At 41.1% G+C, this 21,458-nt stretch overlaps 1 protein-coding gene across 1 annotated transcript in view; it reads right to left on the bottom strand.

Moving 5' to 3' along the window:
• Positions 1-21,458, bottom strand: part of BMP2K (BMP2 inducible kinase) — a 106,809-nt gene that overhangs the window by 42,099 nt on the left and 43,252 nt on the right. Inside the window, exons 4-10 of the mRNA XM_045017443.1 lie at positions 20,999-21,141; positions 20,439-20,560; positions 17,146-17,227; positions 13,682-13,814; positions 7,901-8,004; positions 4,030-4,109; positions 1,596-1,756 (exon numbers count right to left, since the gene is read on the bottom strand). Of these exons, the coding sequence (XP_044873378.1) occupies positions 1,596-1,756; positions 4,030-4,109; positions 7,901-8,004; positions 13,682-13,814; positions 17,146-17,227; positions 20,439-20,560; positions 20,999-21,141 (825 nt within the window). The remainder of the gene's footprint in view (positions 1-1,595; positions 1,757-4,029; positions 4,110-7,900; positions 8,005-13,681; positions 13,815-17,145; positions 17,228-20,438; positions 20,561-20,998; positions 21,142-21,458) is intronic.

Raw genomic sequence — 21,458 nt, 5'->3', positions numbered from 1 at the left:
GACAGGAGCCCTACGGAGAGTCGGATAGGAGTCTGATTGCCTTTGCCTGTGCCTAGGAGAGTGTAGCCAAGAATGGTTCCCCTCCCCCACACAGTTATGTGGGAGAGTCCAGGATATAGGAAAAAGGAGAAGTTGAGAACCAACCACCTATTATTAAATATCCCTGATTCTTTGCACCAGTTCGAGCAATCTGAGGGTTGCTTTCAGTTGTTCCACATAATTGCACTCCAGCCACTCACTGCAACATGCCCTCTACATCACGGTCTGTAGAAAGGGTGGTGAAGGAGCAATATACGCTGGCTCTACGCCTACTGGAGATTCCGACACTGGGGTACTTTCAGGTAATTTCTGTTCCCTTTACTGCTGGGATCAGAACAAAAAAACCCAACCTCATGGTGGTACAAGGAGAGGTTTGAATGCTGGCTCCACAAGCCTTAAGAAGATTAAACTGACGTCCTAGGCAGTAGGAGAGGGTGAGTGTGAGTGTGAGTGTGTGTGAGAGAGAGAGAGAGAGAGAGACAGACAGACAAAGCAATACTCTACAGGCAGATGGCAAGCTTGGATTGCTGCTAGGTAGGTCTCAGATTAATAAAAAAAGACCAGACTGTTTTAAGTGCAGTAAATAATTGAGGACCTTCAGTACAGATGCCTGGATGAGGTCCAGACCATGCTGGGCTGCTTGCAACAAGAACATCTCCCATTTAAATGAATATGTTTTTCTAGAAGATGCTTTCCTGCTCTGTTAGGATTTTCTGGACCTGAAGGGAGCAGTCTCTGTCCATGGTACTCAACCAGCTAACAGTTATGCTGTCTTTGGGAGGCTACAGTGACTTTTGGATTGGGTAGAGTACCTGGTTGTGAGGCTGTAGATCAGCTTCAAGCAATCTGGGAGCTGGATCAAAGGCTGGATGGACATTTGTAATCAATTTAAGTCAGAACGGCCTCCGCTAGTACAGAGCTACAAATAATTCTTCTTCATTTGTCCCTTTCAATCTTGGAAATCATGCTGGGGGATCCAGGGAATTGGAAAGGCACATAAGAGGCCTTGGTACCACTGCAGAAGGAAGGTGCCCAATAAGCCTAGACTCACGCTCCCTTCTGGCACTTGGTGTTAACATCAGTGGCAAACAAGTCTATCACCAGGGTCCCCAAGTCTCATCTCTATGATGGATCTATGCAACATCACTGATCAGTGGCAACGAACTGTCTGCTCAGGACATCTGCCAGGTTGTTTCTGCCATCTCAGTTATCTGGTGTTGATGGCACAACGTACAGAGCTCGATAGCTTCCAATCCAGGCAGAGGAAAGATGAACATGTGCTTTCTTGATTTTTTATGTTAGAGAGGTACTATGTGTCAGGATCTGTACTGTGGAGTTTTGAAGAAAAGGTAGGAAGGCCATTAGGGCTACCCAGATGGCTCAGAACTCCAGGACACTGATCATAACAGCTACCTCAGGGTTTAAAGTGACTTCCACAGATTTTGGATTTCTAACATTAAAAACAACGGAAAAATAGAACAAACCTTCTCCACTCCCACCCCCCTTTTTGGAGGGGGTGGGTTTAATATTTAAGTCCTTCAACTTGAGTGAATTACCTTTTTGCACACAGTTACCGAATTCACCAGGAACCGATACTTTTACTGGTGTTGCTGAACTCTGGATAGTTAGCACATTAGAAGTGGCAGTGCTTGAATTGGCCTTTGGTCTTTGTCGTGGTGCAATTGAGGTTTCTGTTGGTCCAACAGCATCCGTTATTCTATAATGAAGAATTTTCCAGAGAAGACATTTCAGTGTATGTGACTACTCTTCAGCTTTACTCAAGATACCCTTAAGCCCATCTTCTAATTGTTTAGTAATATCTTAGCCCCATTTTGCATACCTTTACATTTTATTATTTCTAAGTTTTGATTTCTAAAAATATTGAAGACATTGAAAAACCTCTGATCTTACTTTTGGAGAACAAGCATAAACACCTGCCTACTAATTCATATAAACTCTCAAATATCCATAGGTACCACAAGAGGGGGCCCATGCAACAACATTTCCAAAGAGACCAAGATAACTGAACATCATTAATATTCATTCTTCCTAAGTACAAGTGTTCTGTTTTTCCTTGAGACATATATTGACCATAGCTTAATGACAGAATGCAACTGTTTAAGGGTTTGAGCAAATTACTGTGATTGAGTCATGATGATCAGTCACAGCATATTCCAGAAACTCAACACTGCGATATAGAAAAAGTAGGAGATGATAAAAGATTTTTTAAAAAGCAAGAATCCGCTCATCTCTTTTCATGGTGGTCAAAAATCTACAGACTCTAGAGCAGGGCAACCTATGGCATGCGTGCCGAAGACGGCATGCGAGCTGATTTTCAGTGGCACTCACACTGCCCAGGGCCTGGCCACCAGTCCGGGGAGATCTGCATTTTAATTTAATTTTAAATGAAGCTTCTTAAACATTTTAAAAACCTTAATTTACTTTACATACAACTGTAGTTTAGGTATATATTATAGACTTATAGAAAGAGACCTAAAAACATTAAAATGTATTACTGGCACGTGAAACCTTAAATTAGAGTGAATAAATGAAGGCTCGGCACACCACTTCTGAAAGGCTGCTGACCCCTGCTCTAGAGCTTCAGTCATTTCTAGTTCTATTTTCCTATTAGGGAACTTTATAGCACTTATAGCAATGCCATATTCTGCCACAGCATGAGTAAAATTTTCCAAAAGTGACACACTGACTTAGGAGTGAGCCTTAACCTAATTTCAAAAGCTACTAAGGCACACGGGAGGGTAAGACAAGTCAACAAGGAGCTTTTGAAAAGTTATCCTATCAATATGTGCCCCATCACTAATCTGTGAAAAGAAACCAATGCTGAAGAGACATTTTATCATAATAAAATATTCTCAAAAGCTGGGCCCTGGTGAGGGCATAGAAGCAGGGAGACAGGTGAAAAATGCATACATGCTTTTAGAAAATATATTTCAATAACCTATGTGCATGTGACTTACACAGGAAGAACAACCAAGTTTGTGACCTTTTTGCTTCTTGATGATGTACACATGTTTTGTGAATGAATTTTGCCTCTTCAAAAGAGGCTTTTGCCTTTTTTTTTAAACGCATTAAACATTCAGGGCTTCTTTAACTTGTTTCTCGGTTGAAGACAATGTATGTCTAATACGTCATCACAAATACCAATGAAGTGAAATATGAGCAGTTTAGAACAGAAGGGATTCTTAATCCAACTGAAACTCTGAATTTGGTTTCTTGTTTGTTAAAATTTGTTGGGAGAAATTCTCTGTTGAAGATTCAAATCTCCATCCCTTCAACTAAGGGGGTGAGAAAGCTCCCATTCCAGTGCACTGAATCACTAAGAGCGCCTCCAGCAAAAAAACAGAGAAGGCAAGACTTGGAATTCCTGATATTTTAAGATACAAAACCAAAATCTTTAAACCTTTGTGTGTTGTTATAAAGCAGAAAGAGACTAAAACCCTTGTTTTCCTTTGCAGTCCCCTTAAGACTCAGTCAGGGACGTTGGCATAAAAATTAGTTTGGCTAAAGTTTTAAGAAGTTGTTTACACTTTGTATGTTTTCCATTTTTAATCATTAACTATCTTTATTGAATACTTTATTCATGCTGATATTGGATCAAGAAAAAGTCAATGAAGACAAGGGCATTTGCATTCAAAAACAGAGATCCTACCTGATGAGGAAAATGTCAGCAGATTGTCTTAATGGGTTCATTGTACAAATAGAAGCAGGACAATTGATGGTTGTGAGGTAAACCCAGATAGATTTCAAATACTGACCTGCCTGTAAACGTTTACTTGGGGCTTATTAAAATTACCATCTCAGACTGCTAAAAACATTGACCTTTTAAAGAGTTCATATGGACACAAGCCCTGGGTACCAGAGTGAGTTTTAGCATATTAACCAAAACATACAAGAAAACTGCAGGTACATAAAATTGCTATAAAAGATATCTAATCAGAATCCACAAAGTTCTACATTAATTTTGCTCACCTGGCTTTTATTTGACTTTTTCTAGCAGCCGCCTCACTAGCTGTCATGGGTTCAGGAAGAGTTAAAGGGACAGGAGAATTCTTTGGAAAAAAACACATGTGAATTAGAATATAAAATTCTGAGAGTTGTTACAAATTGAAGAGGTATACTGTGGCTTCCATAGGGGTGGAGGATGGGCGGGAAGAACATCTTAATTTATAAATAAAGCATCAGAGAGTGCTTTGGCTCAATATTGTGGTTAAACACACATTGTCAGATTAAAATGTAACATAAGTAAGGAAAGATTTTAATACAAGAGATTGTGACACTGCACCACATATTCTTCAGTAATGTTATGATAGCTTTATGGCATAATTATGATACATTTTGTACATTAGTCATGTGAAGTGTCATCGGAAATGTTATGATTTACTGATTATCCTATTTGTATGCAAGTATCATCTTTTTATCTCAAGTTATGAATATTGACTGCATTTGTATTTCAAATGTACTTACACCAGGTAACACCCACTAGACAAGATGCTTTCAGTCTTCTAGATAGTGGGTGGAGAAGGGCCTATTCAGGGAAATGGGCCATTAGGAAAAAACAAAAGGCTTTATAAGAAGCTTATCTCCCTGGTGAGCCTTCCTGTGAATGCTCCAAACAGCCTGTAAGTAATGGCTGCTATGACTCTTCAAGGACATGTGATCAGACCACATGATGCTAGACTCCATCTTGGGATGTCAGTATTTTTCCACAGATTGGTCTGGGAACCAAGCTGTGAAACAAAGGGCTCCCGCCATATGCTAAAGCTATATAAGGCAGGGAGTGACATCTGTGGTTCTTCACTCCCCACACAGGAAGACTCCTGGAAACACCTGAGGAACAAAGACTGAACTGGGGGAAGTGCTGGAGCCAGGCTAAAAGGGATTTCTAGCCTGTGAATGAAACATCTGGGGATTCCAAGCTGTAAAGCAAGTGCAGCTTGCCCCATAAGAATCTGCAGCCTGCTTGTATCATCTCTTCGGGTGAGAATCTTCTAATTCATATCCAATCTAGTATATTAAACTTAGTTGTTTTTTTTTTGTTTATTTGCTAGGTAACCTGCTTTGATCTGCTTGCTATCCCTTATAATCACTTAAATCTATCTTTTGTAATTAATAAATTGTTTTTGCTTTATCTTAACCAGTGAGTTGGGAAGTGTATGGGAATCATAGCTCAAAGGGCAAAGGCTGTTGCGTATTCCTCTCCACACTGAGGGAGGGGGAAAAACTTTACAGCATAAGCTCAGGGAGTTCCCTGTGCAGCTCAAGACAGTATAATTTTGGGTATATACGCCAGAGGGGGTGCGTGCCTGGGGAGCTGGGAGTTGCCTTGGCTGTAGCCTTCCTATGCAGGGGCTGGTCAGAGAGCCTGCATGTAAGTGCAGCTGGGTGTGTCCCTGCCTGTACGAATGCTGGTGAAAGTGCAGACTGGAGGGCTTTGCAGCTTGTCACAGCAGTACAGTGTGAGAGGGAGTTCAGGCTGGTGGGTCAAGGGGCTCAGTGGTACCCCAGTTCCTGGTGGAACCCCGGGGAGAACCCGTCGCAGAGATTATTAATTACCATTTAAAAAAATATAATTGACCATTATAGAGACTGCTTTTTGCTTTCTCATCTTGAATAGAAGTCAGCTAAGTCAGTTTAACTTTCAGGCTGTTGTGTATTAGCACAACGCTGTTATGTTTGGGTTTCGCAGAGTGCAGAGAATATTTGTTTTAAAATGTTTCCTTTGGAGTTTTCAAACACATTCATGAAAACATTTATTTTTGCCATACGCTTTATCAAAGATTTCTTTTTAAACCTACATTTGGATAAAATTTGACACTATTCCTTTAGAAAGGAAGAAAGGTGTTCCCCAAAAAATGATGTCTCAGACCCCCTCATAAGCAGAAAAGAGGGCACTTGTTCCCGAAGGTGGTGAAGAGATCCACCTTCAGCAGACCCCATCTTAGGAGTATGTATTGGAGGACTTGAAAGTCTAGTCATAGTTCTGTGCCAAGTGTCCGCTGAAAACACTGGCTGTGGTGTTCTGAATGCCCAGGAGGCAGACCACCAATATTTAGATCTGATGAGCTATGCACCATTTCCATAGTATGTCGATATAGAACATGCAGGACACACTGTGCATCATGACCCGACTGATTTGCCTGTGAGAGGCAGAAAATGGAGGCAGACATTCCCGACAGTCCTGAACTCCGACAGATTGATATGGAGATTGGTTTCCTGAGTTGTCCATCTGCTCTGAGTCATGAGAACATTGAGATGAGCTCCCTATCCCAACAGTGATGCCTCTGTTAAAGTTAGTGATGGAGTTGGGCAACAGAGGGAATGCCCATCCAGATGCTGAGTTCATCTTTCCACCAATCCAGGAAGCTCCTCAATTGTAGAGGAATCATCACTTGTTTGTCCAAGGTGCATCTGCCTAGAAAGCAGGTCATTCTGAGCCAACCTTGAAAGCAGTGGAGACGTAGCCAGGTGTGTTTGGTCACAAAACCACAAGCTGCCATGTGTCCTTACAGTAGTCCAAGGACTTCCCTGAATTGTCTGTACCAAACATGACAAGGTTATGAAGCTGTCTAACAGAAGGTAGGCCCTGGCTGTCAACAAGTTCAATGAAGCCCCTATAAACTGCATCTTCTTTATGAAGGTTAATATGAATTTTCTTACTTTCAGCTGAAGACCAAACTTTTGGAACAGAGCAAGGGCTGTCTGGGTGGAAGATAGCATCGCTTCTTAAGAATGGCCCTTGAGTAGCCAGTCATCCAGATACTATTACTAACAGCTAACTATACTAACCAATCTTATCAAGCAACTATAAGAAGAATATACAATAGCCAAGGCACGCTCCAGGCAGGCACACTAGAGCTCCCTCTCCAGCCGAGGCGGTAGAAGAGGAATTAAGGGTGGTTCACTCAAGCATCCCTATATAGCCTCAAAATCTGGCATGAGGTGGTATAGGGCACATACGCAGGTCAAACAGGCACAGGTAGTGGAAAAACCTCTGATCAAAGGGCTCAAGAGGCATATGCGCAACTGAAGCAGAGCACCAATATGGACACTACTTCAAGAAGAATGCCTGGTTTTGAAATAATGATTCCACCTTATAACATTACTCTCAACCTTAACTCCATCTTAAATGTAGCTTGTCTGAGAATTAGAGATTTTATATCTTTCCCCCAAATGCTAGAGAAATATAGAAATAGGGTGAAGGGGGCTGAGGCGAAAATCTCAGGCTATTCCATTTTCCCTGTAGGTAGGCAAGAGCCTACCAAGGCTGGAAATGGCTAAGGATGCTTAATAATACAAAGTTAAATCGAAGCTCTGTTCAAAATTATCAGTTCCTTTTGTCCTCATTACCTCAGGTAGTAACTCTGAAATTTGAACTTACTGTGAGAAAATCAACAGAGCAGGAACAATTTAAAATGTATTTTATATAGACAGACGAAGGTCAGAAGGGACCATTATGGTCATCTAGTCTGACCTCCTGAGGCCTACCCAAATAAAAAGTGTGGATAGTCCAGTTCATTTAAAGTACCATTGCACTTTGATACAGTTTATCAGGATGTGTCAGAAGCTATTCCATCTTTATTTATTAGTGCGATCCAGAAGATTCTAAGACAGTTTTCCTTTTTGTTTTAGTTTAACAAGCTAAGAATTCGGTCAACACAGAATCTATTTGAAATTTATCAGATCCAGAACTTTCAGCACAGGGACAGACTTTTATAAAGAAAAAAGTTAACATTAGACATGTTCTCACTTGATTTGATCTAGAAGTAATAACTCCTTTTGACAATATTGAAGGACACTTACTAAATCTATCAAAAGATGTGAAAAATAGAAGACTACTTACATTAATATTGGACAATGGACATTCTTTTTTGGCAAGTTTAAAGGCAAAATAAGATACTTGAAAGATATCGGGTCTCCGTTCTTGATCTGGTTCAAGCATGTACCCTGTAAAAGTGAATTGATTAAAATTTCTCTAATAGCAATTAAAGAAAATTTGCCTACAACATACTACAAATGAGAATTAAACTACTTTACTAATTGATTTAGAATTTACTCATTTCAAAGTGTTTTTTACTTCTTTCAGACAAGTACTGAGTTAGAATGGTGTCTATTGCCAAGAGTATGCAGTTTATACTATGTGTTTTACTCTTTTCCTTGAATGGAAGAGTAGAAAATTTGCATTACCAGTCCTGAAGCTCAACTGAATCAGTTAAACAGCAGACTTGTAAGGACTGCTAGGGATGCTATAGAACAAACTGCAAAGTGCTACACTAATAAGTTTAAAAAAAAGTAGTTAGTATTTTAGGAAAACAGTCTCTCCACCAGCTAGATCAGAGTTATGTCTTCAAAATCTTCTTCTCCATTATTAGAATGAAAACAACTCAGGAGTACCAGCCTTCTTGAAAAGCATTTTCTAAGACACAGTAATGTAAAACTGTGAGCCAACTAACAGGTCACAGCTGGGCTGATGTGTAAATGTCACTGCATTTGGAACCGGCAACTTTTTGTTTTGTTTTGTTTTGTTTAGAGGACCCATGCAAAAAACCACACATACACACCACTCAAAACATAACCAAGTTCTATCTCTGAACACAAGTTGTTTTCTGAACTGACACATACTCATGAAATGGCTGGCTATATTATTCTACATGAATGTTAAAATGATTAGATGCAGACTAATTAAAAAAATAAAACGGAGTGTATTTTATACCAGCACCAATCCATGCATCAATTACAGAAACAGCATTATTAAAAACAAACAATGTTAATCAATAATTCATTCTGAAGTACACTCAATTTAATCCAGTGATTCTCAAATTGTGGATCAGGACCCCAAAGTAGGTCATGACCCCATTTTAATGGTGCTGCCAGGGCTGGTATAAGACTTACTGGGGCTTGGAGCCCAAGCCGGGACCCAAGCCCACACCTGAGAACTTCAGCCCTGGGCAGCAGAGGTCAGGCTTCAACTTCAGCCCTGGGCAGCGGGGCTCAGGCTTCAGTCCCCGCTCAGGGGGTCATGTAGTAAAATTTGTTGTCAGAAGGGGGTCATGGTGCAATGAAGTTTGAGAACCACTGATTTAATCAGTAAACTACCACAAATAGTTAGGTTCACTATAGAGAGTAATGGCATGTAACTAACTAGTTTTGAATGCAATCCATTCAATATAATAAATATGGAAACACCTAACGCACTGGAGAATTAATCATCCATCCATCCTACATTTTTAAGCAAGAAAAACCCAACGTATGAAGGAAAAACATTTCAGTAAAAGTTCAATTTCAATCTTCCAAAGTATTCTACACACAGCAAAAGGGAAAGTATTTTGAGTATGAAATATTTAAGTGTTTTGAGATATTTTAAACTAAATCACTTATTTGATTAAAAGCAAAAATATGAGCAAGCAAACCTATCCATAACTGCACAAAGCTTACCTTTTACACATTACAAAGAAATGCAGCTTGGAAACCAAAGAGTTATGTTTAAAAGTATGGCTCTTACACTAAACAGTAATTGGTTTCTTAAACTTCATTTTGTAAGTTTAGCCACGCCTGAAATCCTACACATTGCATCCTTTACTTTTAACGTGCTTCCATTTGCCAATGAAAATGATAATCACAAAGAATAACCAGACAAATGTATAAGCCTGATTTTGTATACAGTGATATTTATCACACACTAAGCTAGTCATGTCCCATCTGTGACCTAGGCTCCAGTTATTGGCCTTGAGGGGGACCACATTAAGAAAAAAATGGTATTTGACTACAAGTGAAAAATGTGTTCCCTAAACAAGTGCAATTTTATAAAATGAAGTGTTGAGAACAGCCCCATCACTTCAGAGAGGAGGCAGGGGCACAGTCTCGTGTGACTTCCCTTACAACAGCTCTGAGGAGGGAGTGCTCTGAGCTGTGCTGTCCCTTCCCTGCTGCAGTTCTAACTCCATCACATCACCAAGGAGAGAAAAATTCTGGCGGCTCTACTGTCGGCTTCCCCAGAAAGGGCAGTATAAGAGCTTCACTAGCTCTGCCTGAGCTTAAAGGTGCACTAAGCAAAATACCACTCTACTCTCCCATGCAGGGAAGACCAGAAGAAGTTGAGAAACAACACCCTGTTACAGCTCCCCAATTCTTTGCCCTGGGAAATGCCTCAACTTATGTCAGCTGGCTGTGGTCCCCAAAGGACAATATGCCAACTGGGCACAGCCCAAGTGTTCATTCCAACTCAAGTGTCCACCCCAACCGCTCACACGCTCCCTTTCCAGGAGCTATGCCTCCCTCTCCACTGGAGCTAGCACAGGCGTAGAGCTAGCAGACTTCCCTACATCAGGGTAAATCCTGAACTGTGCAAAGAGAACAGTGCAGAGAATCAGCCCCAAAATATTGATTGTAGACACCTGATCATTCTGAAATAACATTTGGCCCTCAGGATTAAGAGATTGGACACTACTGTATTAAAACATTAGCAAATTTCACCCTAAAAGTGAGGTCTAGCTTCATTTCACATATTTGCAATAATCAAAGAGCTTAGTCAAAAAGGCTGGGGAAATACCATTTAAACAAGACGGCAAGAACAGTATCAGATTGGATGGAAAAGTTGCAGTGTCACCACCAGCATGATCCTAGCCTGGTGCAAAAGTGCTGGAGATGATGGCATCAGAAGCACCTCAGAAAGAACAGTTTCGGGCATTGCAAGTAGTGGCGGGAGGGGAGGGGCATGCAATTAGGACCTCAATTCCATTAAGTTCTCCTAGCTAATAGAAGTAAAATACTGCAGCTAGGAGAAACTGTGTGCAGCCCTCCTCTGAAAGAGAGGCATCACAACAAAGCTTTTGACAAACAGGAGGTTGAGAAGATAGATGCCTATGGCTCAGAAGGATTTGGAGGCATATTTGGACTTATCCTGGATTTTAGTGTCCTGCTAAATACATGACAAAATCACCTGTTGTCTTGTGTGGACCAAGACTACAGGATAAATTACAGTCTACTAAAGTACACATTGGTCAGAAATTTGCCAGTGAAGTCAACATACTGAGCTCAGCATTTAACAAGTTGCCAAATACAGAAAATTATAAAAATAAAAAAAATCTTTCTTAAATTCTGAACAAGAAGTTTATAGCAAGGGCATTTCAGGAAACTTAAAAAGTATGATAAAGCCTGGGCTGATGCAAATTAAACAGCTTTGGGTAATAGCTTTACTGACAACCTGGGAAACCAACTGAAACATGGCAACATTGACTCTAGGAATCAAGGAACATCATAAGTAAAGTGAACTAAATAGATCTGATTTGAAAGAGTGATTGCATCAAATTAAATGCAACTTTCAAGCAAGAAAGTCTTCCTCATCTCTGGTGTGCACAGCAAGGACGCTGGAGTTAATTTTGATGAGAGTTCTGTTCATATTTTTTGTTACTTTTCTCCAGGTAGAAAGCAAATCAACAAATTTAAGACTGGTCTAGATGGACGTTTTCTAGAACACACCTTGCTTTATCTACAAAAGAAGGCAGCACTGTTTTTATTCTTTAAAAAAAAGTGTGTGTGTAGAGGTATATTTCAAGTACTTAAATAATAATTACTCCATAAATTTATGATGTTTATGTTTAAACAAGGATTTTCTCCCAGAATTTTAAAATTTTGGTTGTTTCTCTGTCCACGGTACCTTCTTCGCTGAATTGATTAGAGCAGCGGTCCCCAACCTTTTCCGGGTGGCGGGTGCCAGACGACGAGCCACTGAGGACCATGGCCGGCGGACAAGCATCCGCCAAAATGCCGCCGAAAACCAGCCAGTACGCAGGCGCACATAGGCACTGTGGGCACCGTGTTGGGGAACACTGCATTAGCGTAATATAGGGCTATATTTGGGAGCACTGCAAGGAAGTGCAGGGGAAATTCTGTGCTATACCTTACAGGGCCGGCTCCAGAGCCCAGCGGGCAAGCACCCGCCTGGGGCGGTCCTTTCCCGGGGGGGCGGCAGGCTGGGCCGGCGGACCTGCCGCAGTCATGCCTGCGGGAGGTCCACCGGAGCCCCGGGAGCAGCGGACCTGCCGCAGGCATGACTGCGGAGGGGACGGTCGGCCGGCGGCTCCAGTGGACCTCCCGCAGGCATGACTGCGGACGGTTCGCTGGTCCCGCGGCTCGGCTGGACCTCCCGCAGGCATGCCTGCGGCAGCTCAACCGGAGCCACCGGACCAGCGAACCGCCCGCAGCTGCGGGAGGTCCAGCCGAGCCGCGCAACCAGCGGACCCTCCGCAGTCATGCCCGCGGGAGGTCCGCTGCTCCTGCGGCTCGGGGGCTCCTCCCGAGCATGACTGCTTGGGGCGGCCAAATTTGTAGAGCCGCCCCTGATACCTTAGCATGGTTTTATGGGTATCTGCAGAATTTTGGTATTACCAGTGCGTTCTATAAACACTCTTTTTAAAAAATAAATGCATTTCTTGCTCCTTGCTGCAAAAGTATCCTTGCAAATATTGCGTAAGTATCCTTTCAAAACCTAAGTTTTTTCCAGCCTATCTGCGGTTCTGTCCAATTAAGTTAGCTCAGGAGTAAACTCTCAATTCCTCCCTCACAAAGCGGTGGTTGCTCAAAACTGATTATTTAAAAAAGACTGGCACAGTTAACTAGCTTTATTGAAGACATTATATATTACTTAGGTTCTTACACCACAACCAATGCTGAAAGTTTTATAGATATAGTCAGTTGTCCTATCAAAAAATAATTTTGTATTTTTTTTTGGGGTCCTCAATGTAAGTTTTTAGCAAGGAGGAGAAGAGAAGCTGTAAACAAGTGAGGAGATCTGTAGGGAAGGTCTTGAGGAAGGTGAAAGATCTCAGACAGGGATGCCTTTTTATAGAAAAAATTTAATATTTTATATTACCTAATGGATTTATGGATCACTGATTGGCATAGGCTTCTTACACCGCTTTCACGGCTTGAAGCCCAGGGACCAGGGCATGCCCCGTCCCTAGACCAAGTCCCTCCAGGGACTATCTATACTACACTTAACCACTAAGAAGTACGAGAAACTACTAAACTACTATTATTTATAGGTATATACAAGAAAAAACTAGAACCACCACTGGTCACGTCTGCTTGCTAATGCAAGAGGAGCATTCCAGTATCGTCACTGGTGGTAAGAAGGAACTGAAGGGGGAGGGGTGGCGCCCCTGATACTGGCACATATGCACATGACTCCAGAGGGTGTCAGAGCCAGCCCCTATGGGTACCACTGAGGAAAAAACTTCCACCACCAGTGCAGGTGGTGAGCACACACCCCTACATGGAATGTATATGAGCAAGCATTCAAAGAAGAACTTTTTTCCCCCTTCATCAGAGAAGACAATTTTCCTTTTCAAAACATTTCCTCAATGCAATGATCCCCCTTTCTTCTCCAGCAAAACCACAGATTTACTTTGATTTCTCAGACAGTGGAGATAAGGACTCTTCTGAACTTAAAACAAAGGTCTAAAAGTGGTGTCAGGGCACAGTTAGATTATGTTCAACCAAACCTTCAAACTCACTGATTTAAAGGACATTAACTATAAGTGCATATTGCAGGTAGGGAAGGTCACTAGTAGTAAGGTCTAATAAACTCACACAAAACAATTTTAAGTGCTGCCCAGCTACTTACTTATCAAACAATGTACATTATGGGTATATCGGGAATTGTCTGGAATGGTAAAATTTCCATCACAAATAGCAACCTGACTCTCCCCAAAGGGAAGTGTGAAGAAACAAAGTTTATACAGCAAGCAGCCAAGTGCCTATAAAAAAAGAGAAAAAACAAGTATTGTCATTGCAAAGTCTAGATGGCAACAAACTAGTGTAAAAAGTAAAGCTAGACTGAATAAATAACTGAAATGCTGGTCACTACTGATCCCTGCATAGACATTGAACATGGTAGCGTTTTGAGTTAACACTCCATTGACATAACTTGGGATGTAAGCAATGAAGTGATACAAAGCAGTTCTACAAGTGCTTTTTGTCCCACCAACTAGATGCCAGACAGCAACAAAGCTGTTCACTTAAAGAAATTCAGAGAGGAAACTTATGTCTGTTTTTTAATTTAAAAAAAAAAATCTATTTTTTAATTCAGATGAACAGTTCCAATATGTGTTTATACAGAGAAATTGCATGTGTAGAACCACCATCTAATCTGACAAATAAGAGTCCTCGAACTCATGTTATTTTCCCATAAACTTTTTGATGTAATCTACTCAAGATGCACCCGTTTGGCATGTAGAAGAAAAGTAATCATGGAGTTCTCCCATTTCAGTAATCTGAAAAAAGTTCTTAAGTCTTCATTAGGTATTACATATGTTGACAATGAAAGTGTTATATTTCATACAGTTATCAGTTTTACCCTTGCTTCATTTCCTCAGTGTTTTTAGTAATTAAAAGTGTTGTAGCAGTGTTGGTCCCAGGATAGTGGAGACACAAGGTGGGTGAGGTAGTATCTTTTATTGGATCAACTTCTGTTGGTGAAAGAGACAAGCTTTCAAACTACACAGAGCTCTTCTTACAGTCTGGGAAACATACTCAGAGCATCACAGCTAAATACGAGGTGGAAAAGATTGTTTAGCATAAGCAGTTAACACATATTGTAAGAGACTATTCAAAGTAAAATGACCTGTGAACACGCCTGCAGTCATGGGACAAAAAATAGGGGGGTAGAGGGTTACAGACTGTTGTAATAAGCCATAAATCCAGTGTCTTTATTAAGACCACGATTTCTAGTGTCTAGCAAGGTTATGAATTTAAGCTCCCAGGCTCATCTTTCGAAAGCATTACGCAAGTTCTCTTTGAGAATGAGGACTGAGAGGTAGATATAGAATGATTGTTTTGTGAAAAAAGTGTTGGCCCATGAATGTTATGTTTGTGTCTTACAACTTTTCTGTGAGTTCATTCAAGAGAGTAATGACTGTTTGGTTTCACTCACACAGTTGTTACTGAGGCATTTAGTGCACTGAATGAGGTACACCTCGTTGCCATAGGCATTTGTAGGACACATGGGTAATGATCATCCTAGTAGCAGAGTTAACTCTGCAGGTTTTGCATCTGTTATGGAAGGGCAGGGCCAGTGCCACTTGGAGTTGATATGTCTTGGTCTGGGGGAGCTTGCTTCTGTTGATGAGCTCGGTGAGTCTGGGGGGTTGTTTTAAGGCCAGAAAAGAGGGTTCAGAAAAGATTTTTCAAGATGGGGTCCCCATCAAGTATGGACTATAATTGTTTAATGATACCCTATACGGGTGGTATCATGTGTGGGTGAAACCAGACAATCAATACACTCTCAAATTAACTCACACAGTCCTATGACTGAAGAGATTAACGTGCCCAATTCTCCTTGAACGGTATCTTAGGCCTGGTCTACACTACAGAGTTAGGTCAAGGTAAGCTGCCTTGCCTAACTCTGTAAGGATCTACACTAAATTTAGCTCCCACTGATATAAGTCACCCACTACATCAACTTAATATCTCCACTTCTGTGAGAGGCGTAGTGCTTAGGTTGACATAGGGCAACACAGCGTCCATGCAGACACTACATTATTTACATAATAATGTACATATTGGGCCATGCATCCCTGGGCGGGGTGGGGCTGCAGCAGCGAGCCATGTATGGCCGACAGCTCGGGCTATCAGCCCCAGTGCCCCAGCTGTCAGTAACCCACAATGCCCCACACAGTTAAGTCGGTGGAAGCATTCCTGGTGAGGGGAGACACTGCTGACAAAGGGCATAGTGGGGACATGAAAAGCCCCAGTAATTACTGTGGTTGCTATTCGTCGACCTAACTTAGGTTGACTTAATTTTGTAGTGTAGACTTGTCCGTAATGTGTGAGTTAAAAAAAAATCTTTTCCACCTTGTATTTAGCTGCAACTCTCTGGATACACACTGCGATAAAGAACCCATGGCACCAAATCTCAGAGCTGAGTCTCCCCCGTCACAGAATCTCAAGGCCCAGCCTGAGCTCAAATATCTACACTGCACATTTTATAACCCCGCAGCCCAACTCAGCTGACCTGGGCTAGCTGTGGCCTCTGCATATCTTTTGCAGACCTGAAGAGCTCTCCATAGCTCATAAGCTTGTATCTTTCACCAACAGAGGTTAATACAATAAGAGATTACCTCATCCACCTTCGTCAAGTATCAGACAGGTAGCCGTGTTAGTCTGGATCTGTAAAAAGCAACTAAGAGTCCTGTGGCACCTTATAGACTAACAGACGTATTGGAGCTCGTGGGTGAATACCCACTTCATCAGATGCATGACACGACATGCATTTGACGAAGTAGGTATTCACCCACGAAAGCTTATGCTCCAATACATCTGTTAGTCTAGAAGCTCCAATACGTCTGCCACAGGACTCTGTCGCTTTTAACTCATCCACCTTGTTTCTTTAGCAATTAAAAAGATGTTTAACAAACAGTACCAGCCATTCATCACAAATATTTTTGTATTACATACCTTATTTTCTCATTGTTACTTTTCTCCTTGCACTCAAATTATGTCCAGCTGGTTATTACTGAACTTTGCACTGATTATATATAGTGTAATCAACCAATATAGCACTCTTCATCTTTAATGCACTCTGCAAATATTCACTAAACATCAATCATTAGTGATAACGAAATCTCATTTTTCTCACTGAATCAAACATCACTGACATGGCTGAATGCATAGGAGTTGGTCACCTATTCAGTCTGCCTTATTTAAATCATACTATAAACAGGTCTCTATTGAAGCCATTGTTAACAACTGAACAGAAGTAAGAGCAAGGGAAATACTAATGTTAGCTACATTTTGCACTAATAGGCTAAAGAAAAAAATACTTATCTAAATATTAATTCCCCTTTTACAGTACATCACGTATGCCAATAATTTTCTGCAGGAAAAGATAAAACCATTCTCTACAGCTATTTCTCTTTATCACCATTTCCCACACACTATTTCTGTTGCAAGAAGCCACACCTTATTCGCTCACTGCAAAGCCTTTACTTTGTAATTTCTGAGATGTTAACCTCCCTATCTTTTTTTTTTATTTTTTTAAATAAAGCAGAACAACTCTACAAGAATTAGACCACCTTTTACGTTACTTACCCAGATATCTGCCTTGGTAGTAACTGGCTTTCCTCCATAAAGATTGATCATTTCAGGAGCTCTGTATGACAGTGTTGTATACCTAGCAGAAAATAAGTCCAGTGGAACTGAGATGAAATGGAAGATTTGCAGTATACCTTTATTACCCACCATTTATACGCTAATACACACTAACCATTTTTAACATGGATAATAGTCTGTAAGTAATCTGTAGTGGACAATGTAAAATAAAATCATAGACTTTAAGGTCAGAAGGGACCATTATGGTCGTCTAGTCTGACCTCCTGCACAACACAGGCCACAGAATCTCACCCTCCCACTCCTGTATCAAAACCCTAACCTATGTCTGAGCTACTGAAGTCCTCAAATCGTGGTTTAAAGACTTCAAGGTGCAGAAAATCCTCCAGCAAGTGACCCGTACCCCACACTGCAGAGGAAGGCAAAAAAACCCAGGGCCTCTGCCAATCTGTCCTGGAGGAAAATTCCTTCCCGACCCCAAATATGGCTATCAGCTAAACCCTGAGCATGTGGGCAAGACTCACCAGCCAGCACCCAGGAAAGAATTCTCTGTAGTAACTCAGATCCTACCCCATCTAACATCCCATCACAGGCCATTGGGCATATTTACCGCTAATAGTCAAAGATCAATTAATTGCCAAAATTAGGCTATCCCATCATACCATCCCCTCCATAAACTTAACAAGCTTAGTCTTGAAGCCAGATATGTCTTTTGCCCCCACGGCTCCTCTTGGAAGGATGTTCCAGAACTTCACTCCTCTGATGGTTAGAAACTTTCATCTAATTTCAAGTCTAAACTTCCTGATGGCCAGTTTATATCCATTTGTTCTAGTAAGTCATTAAGAACATAAGAAAGGCCGTACCGGGTCAGACCAAAGGTCCATCTAGCCCAGTATCTGTCTACCGACAGTGGCCAATGCCAGGTGCCCCTGAGGGAGTGAACCTAACAGGCAATGATCAAGTGATCTCTCTCCTGCCATCCATCTCCATCCTCTGACGAACAGAGGCTAGGGACACCATTGCAGCATTCCTCAACCACAAGCGATGCTGTGTGGATTGATCATTGACCATCTATGGGGACATGGCAGTAGACATGCTGCTCATAGGTCAGCTAAAGTTTTTGTTTCATGGAAAGAATCTTTTGCTGTTTTTCTATACTCTTAGAAGAATTACATCAAGTTACAACTATTGCAAATCAAATACACCAAGTTTATGAACACAAAAAAAAGTTTGTCTAAGGTATCAACTGGTACACCTGATTTTAATAAAATCAGGGAAATGATCAACATTTAGTTCTTGTTATAGATTATCTTTGGAAGCAGCTAAGAAAAACTATTCCTAAATTACACCTTAGATTGTGGCATTTTAACTTCTCATTTTTTGGTATTTTGTTCACACTACTCTAAAGGTATTACACATTAACAGAGCAGTCCCCTGTTGAAGTTCTTAGCAACATGAAGCTAATGCTAGAAATATGGAGCATGTAAAGAGAAAGATGGAGATAGAAAAGCCAAGAGTGATTTTTCAGAGCAGTACATCTACTATTTTTTGGTAACTTTTCTTGATAAATATTGCATTCAAAGCCAAAGCGAAACTCAGATGCTGAAGTTGCATCTTTGAACTGATTCTTGCTAGTTAAAAACAAAGCATATTATTCCAGGATATTGAATCTCATATTTGCAAATAACTGTGTGTTTACAAAATGTAACATATCATTCCCAAATGTATATATCCTAAATAGTAGTTTCAAAAAGGTGTACATTTATTTTCCATTTAAGTCCTGAATAATACATAGTTACACTCTAGCATCAACTATCTTTAGCAGGCAAGAAAATAAACAAATTTTAAACTTTAACATATATACAATGTCTCTGACTAAACAAAGTGGAAATGGCATGGGTGTTACTGGATCCATCATTAGGATAGATCTAGATCAGGGGTGGCCAACCTGTGGCTCCGGAGCCACATGCGTCTTCAGAAGGTAATACGCGGCTCCTTGGATAGGCACCGACTCCAGGACTGGAGCTACAGGCGCCAACTTTTCAATGTGCCATGGGGTGCTCACTGCTCAACCCCTAGCTCTGCCACAGGCCCTGCCCCCACTCCACCCCATCCCGCCCCCTCCCCTCAGCCTGCAGTACCCTCACTCCTCTCCCACACAGCCTCCTGCAAGCCACGAAACAGCTGATCGGGAGGTGTGGGGAGGGAGGGGGAGGCGCTGATTGGCAGGGCTGCTGGTGGGTGGGAGCTGCTGGGAGAGGGGGCGGGGAGCGGGAGAGGGGCTGCGGACATACTACTGTGGCTTCTTGGCAATGTACATTGGTAAATTCTGGCTTCTTCTCAGGCTCAGGTTGGCCACCCCACCCTAGACCTTAGTAAGTTAGTATGAAGCCTTTTTTCCAGGGTCAGCAATCACACAGGCTGATTGAGCCAGTTCTTATTAGTTGTCTTTCAATAACACCTAGATGTCTCAACACAGGATCAGGGCTTCACTGTACTAACAAACTTGCACTTCAAATAACTCTGAATCTACGGTCTCTCAATTCTGCAATTAACAACGTGTTAGTACAATAGTTCACTTGTATGCTGTAAACTGCAGGTCAGGGGCCTAAACAGGAATAGCGAGGCTTGGAACACAGCAGGGTATTAGGGGGAAAGAGCTGAGACAGTAAAAGTAACACAAGGTTGCATATATTCTAAGTGAAATGTATTACCTGGAAGCGTCAAACTTTTTGTAATTACAGGTCTGTCGCATCTTACACTGGGGTTACGTTCTGCAGTCAGCACGTAAAGTGAAAATCGCGTATAGTCAAAATTACATTGAGTGTAATGGCGGGCGGAATCACCCGCACTACAGGTACAGTATTAAAGTTATTTTTCTCTTTCTTTGTTTTTGTTTTTGCCAACTGCGTAAAGCTGAAATTGCGCATGTTAAATGCGCGTAAGATGCGTCAGACCTGTACACTCTACTGTTAGTATATTCACTTTAAATTGTGCAGGAATTGTCTGTAGGTTAACTGAAATAGCATCAACATTACCAGGTATTCCTACTATCTTGCTATGCCTATTTTAGGTATTGGCATAGCCCCTATTTCACTAAGGACGTGGAAAAAACATTACTGTTAACAGGAGTTGTGCACTTAAATCAACCACTTTGAACACTAATTTGTTCCTAGCTAGGCCCTTATGTTTCCATTAATGTATAACATGTAATAAGTTCTGTGCTGCTAAGAAAATTAATTAGTGCTTATGAATAGCCATTTAAGTGAACTTACTTTTTAATTTCTTCTTCAACTACATTAACACCATCTTTCTGAGGATTAAGGAATTTGTTAGTGGCACTGCCAAAGTCACAAAGGACATAGTTTCCATTGTCATTCAACAAAATATTCTCTACCTTAAAAGGAAAAATGAAACAAATCAGGTAAACTGACAAACTGAAAAATGAAAAAACAGGGTAGCGACCAATTTTATAGAAAGCAGCTAAGTCTTCCCTCTAATTTTCAGTTAGTGATGACAAGCCTGCCATGTACTAATATTCTGAAAATTCAAAAGAAATTTAGCATTAATAGTAAAACTATAACTTCATCATTACCTCATTAAGCCATCAGTAGTACCAAAATCTATTCTACAAGAATGTGATGCCTAACCTACCTAACATTTTTCATTTAATCTTCTGGGTACAGTTCTGCAGACAGACTTTGTTCCCCTCCCCCTATATAAAGTGGGCAGCTTTTGCACACTATGAGATATCTTCCACATTACAAGCCACCTTTTGACAGCTGCTCAGTAGCAGCAAACATTTCAGCTCATTACCTTTTACTGGAACTCTTACCTTCAGGTCCCGGTGAACTATTGGGGTTTTGCAGTGATGCAACCTGGCAACAGCTTCACAGGTATCACAAAATATCCTCAGTACTTCTGGCTCAGTAAAGCCTGTCTGAAGTCTCTGATTCATCTGATTCACGACTTGCCCCGCTACAGTAGAAACATAACTTTGTAAAAGTAACAACTCTTTTTAACAATCTTTCAAAATGTTGTCTGGCCTTTAATCAAACAAAGTTTGAGTTTCTATTTACCTACATGCACTATAGCCAATCAAAAATTTTCAACCTCTTATTTAATTTTTTGACAAGTTCTTAATCAACCACTCTTGCTGTTTTCCAAACAGAGCTAATACAACCCCCACCCCCATACATCTACAGAACAGGCAGAGTTAGTTACCCTTAATTTTATTAATTCCTAATAAGAATCCACTGCTCCAAACAGAAGGTAATTCAGTGCTCAATCCCACT

The sequence above is a fragment of the Mauremys mutica genome, chromosome 5, assembly GCF_020497125.1.
Source record: "Mauremys mutica isolate MM-2020 ecotype Southern chromosome 5, ASM2049712v1, whole genome shotgun sequence".
Lineage (NCBI taxonomy): Eukaryota > Metazoa > Chordata > Testudines > Geoemydidae > Mauremys > Mauremys mutica.
Note: the sequence above shows the minus strand (reverse complement) of the source record. Positions and strands in the feature narration are given on the sequence as shown.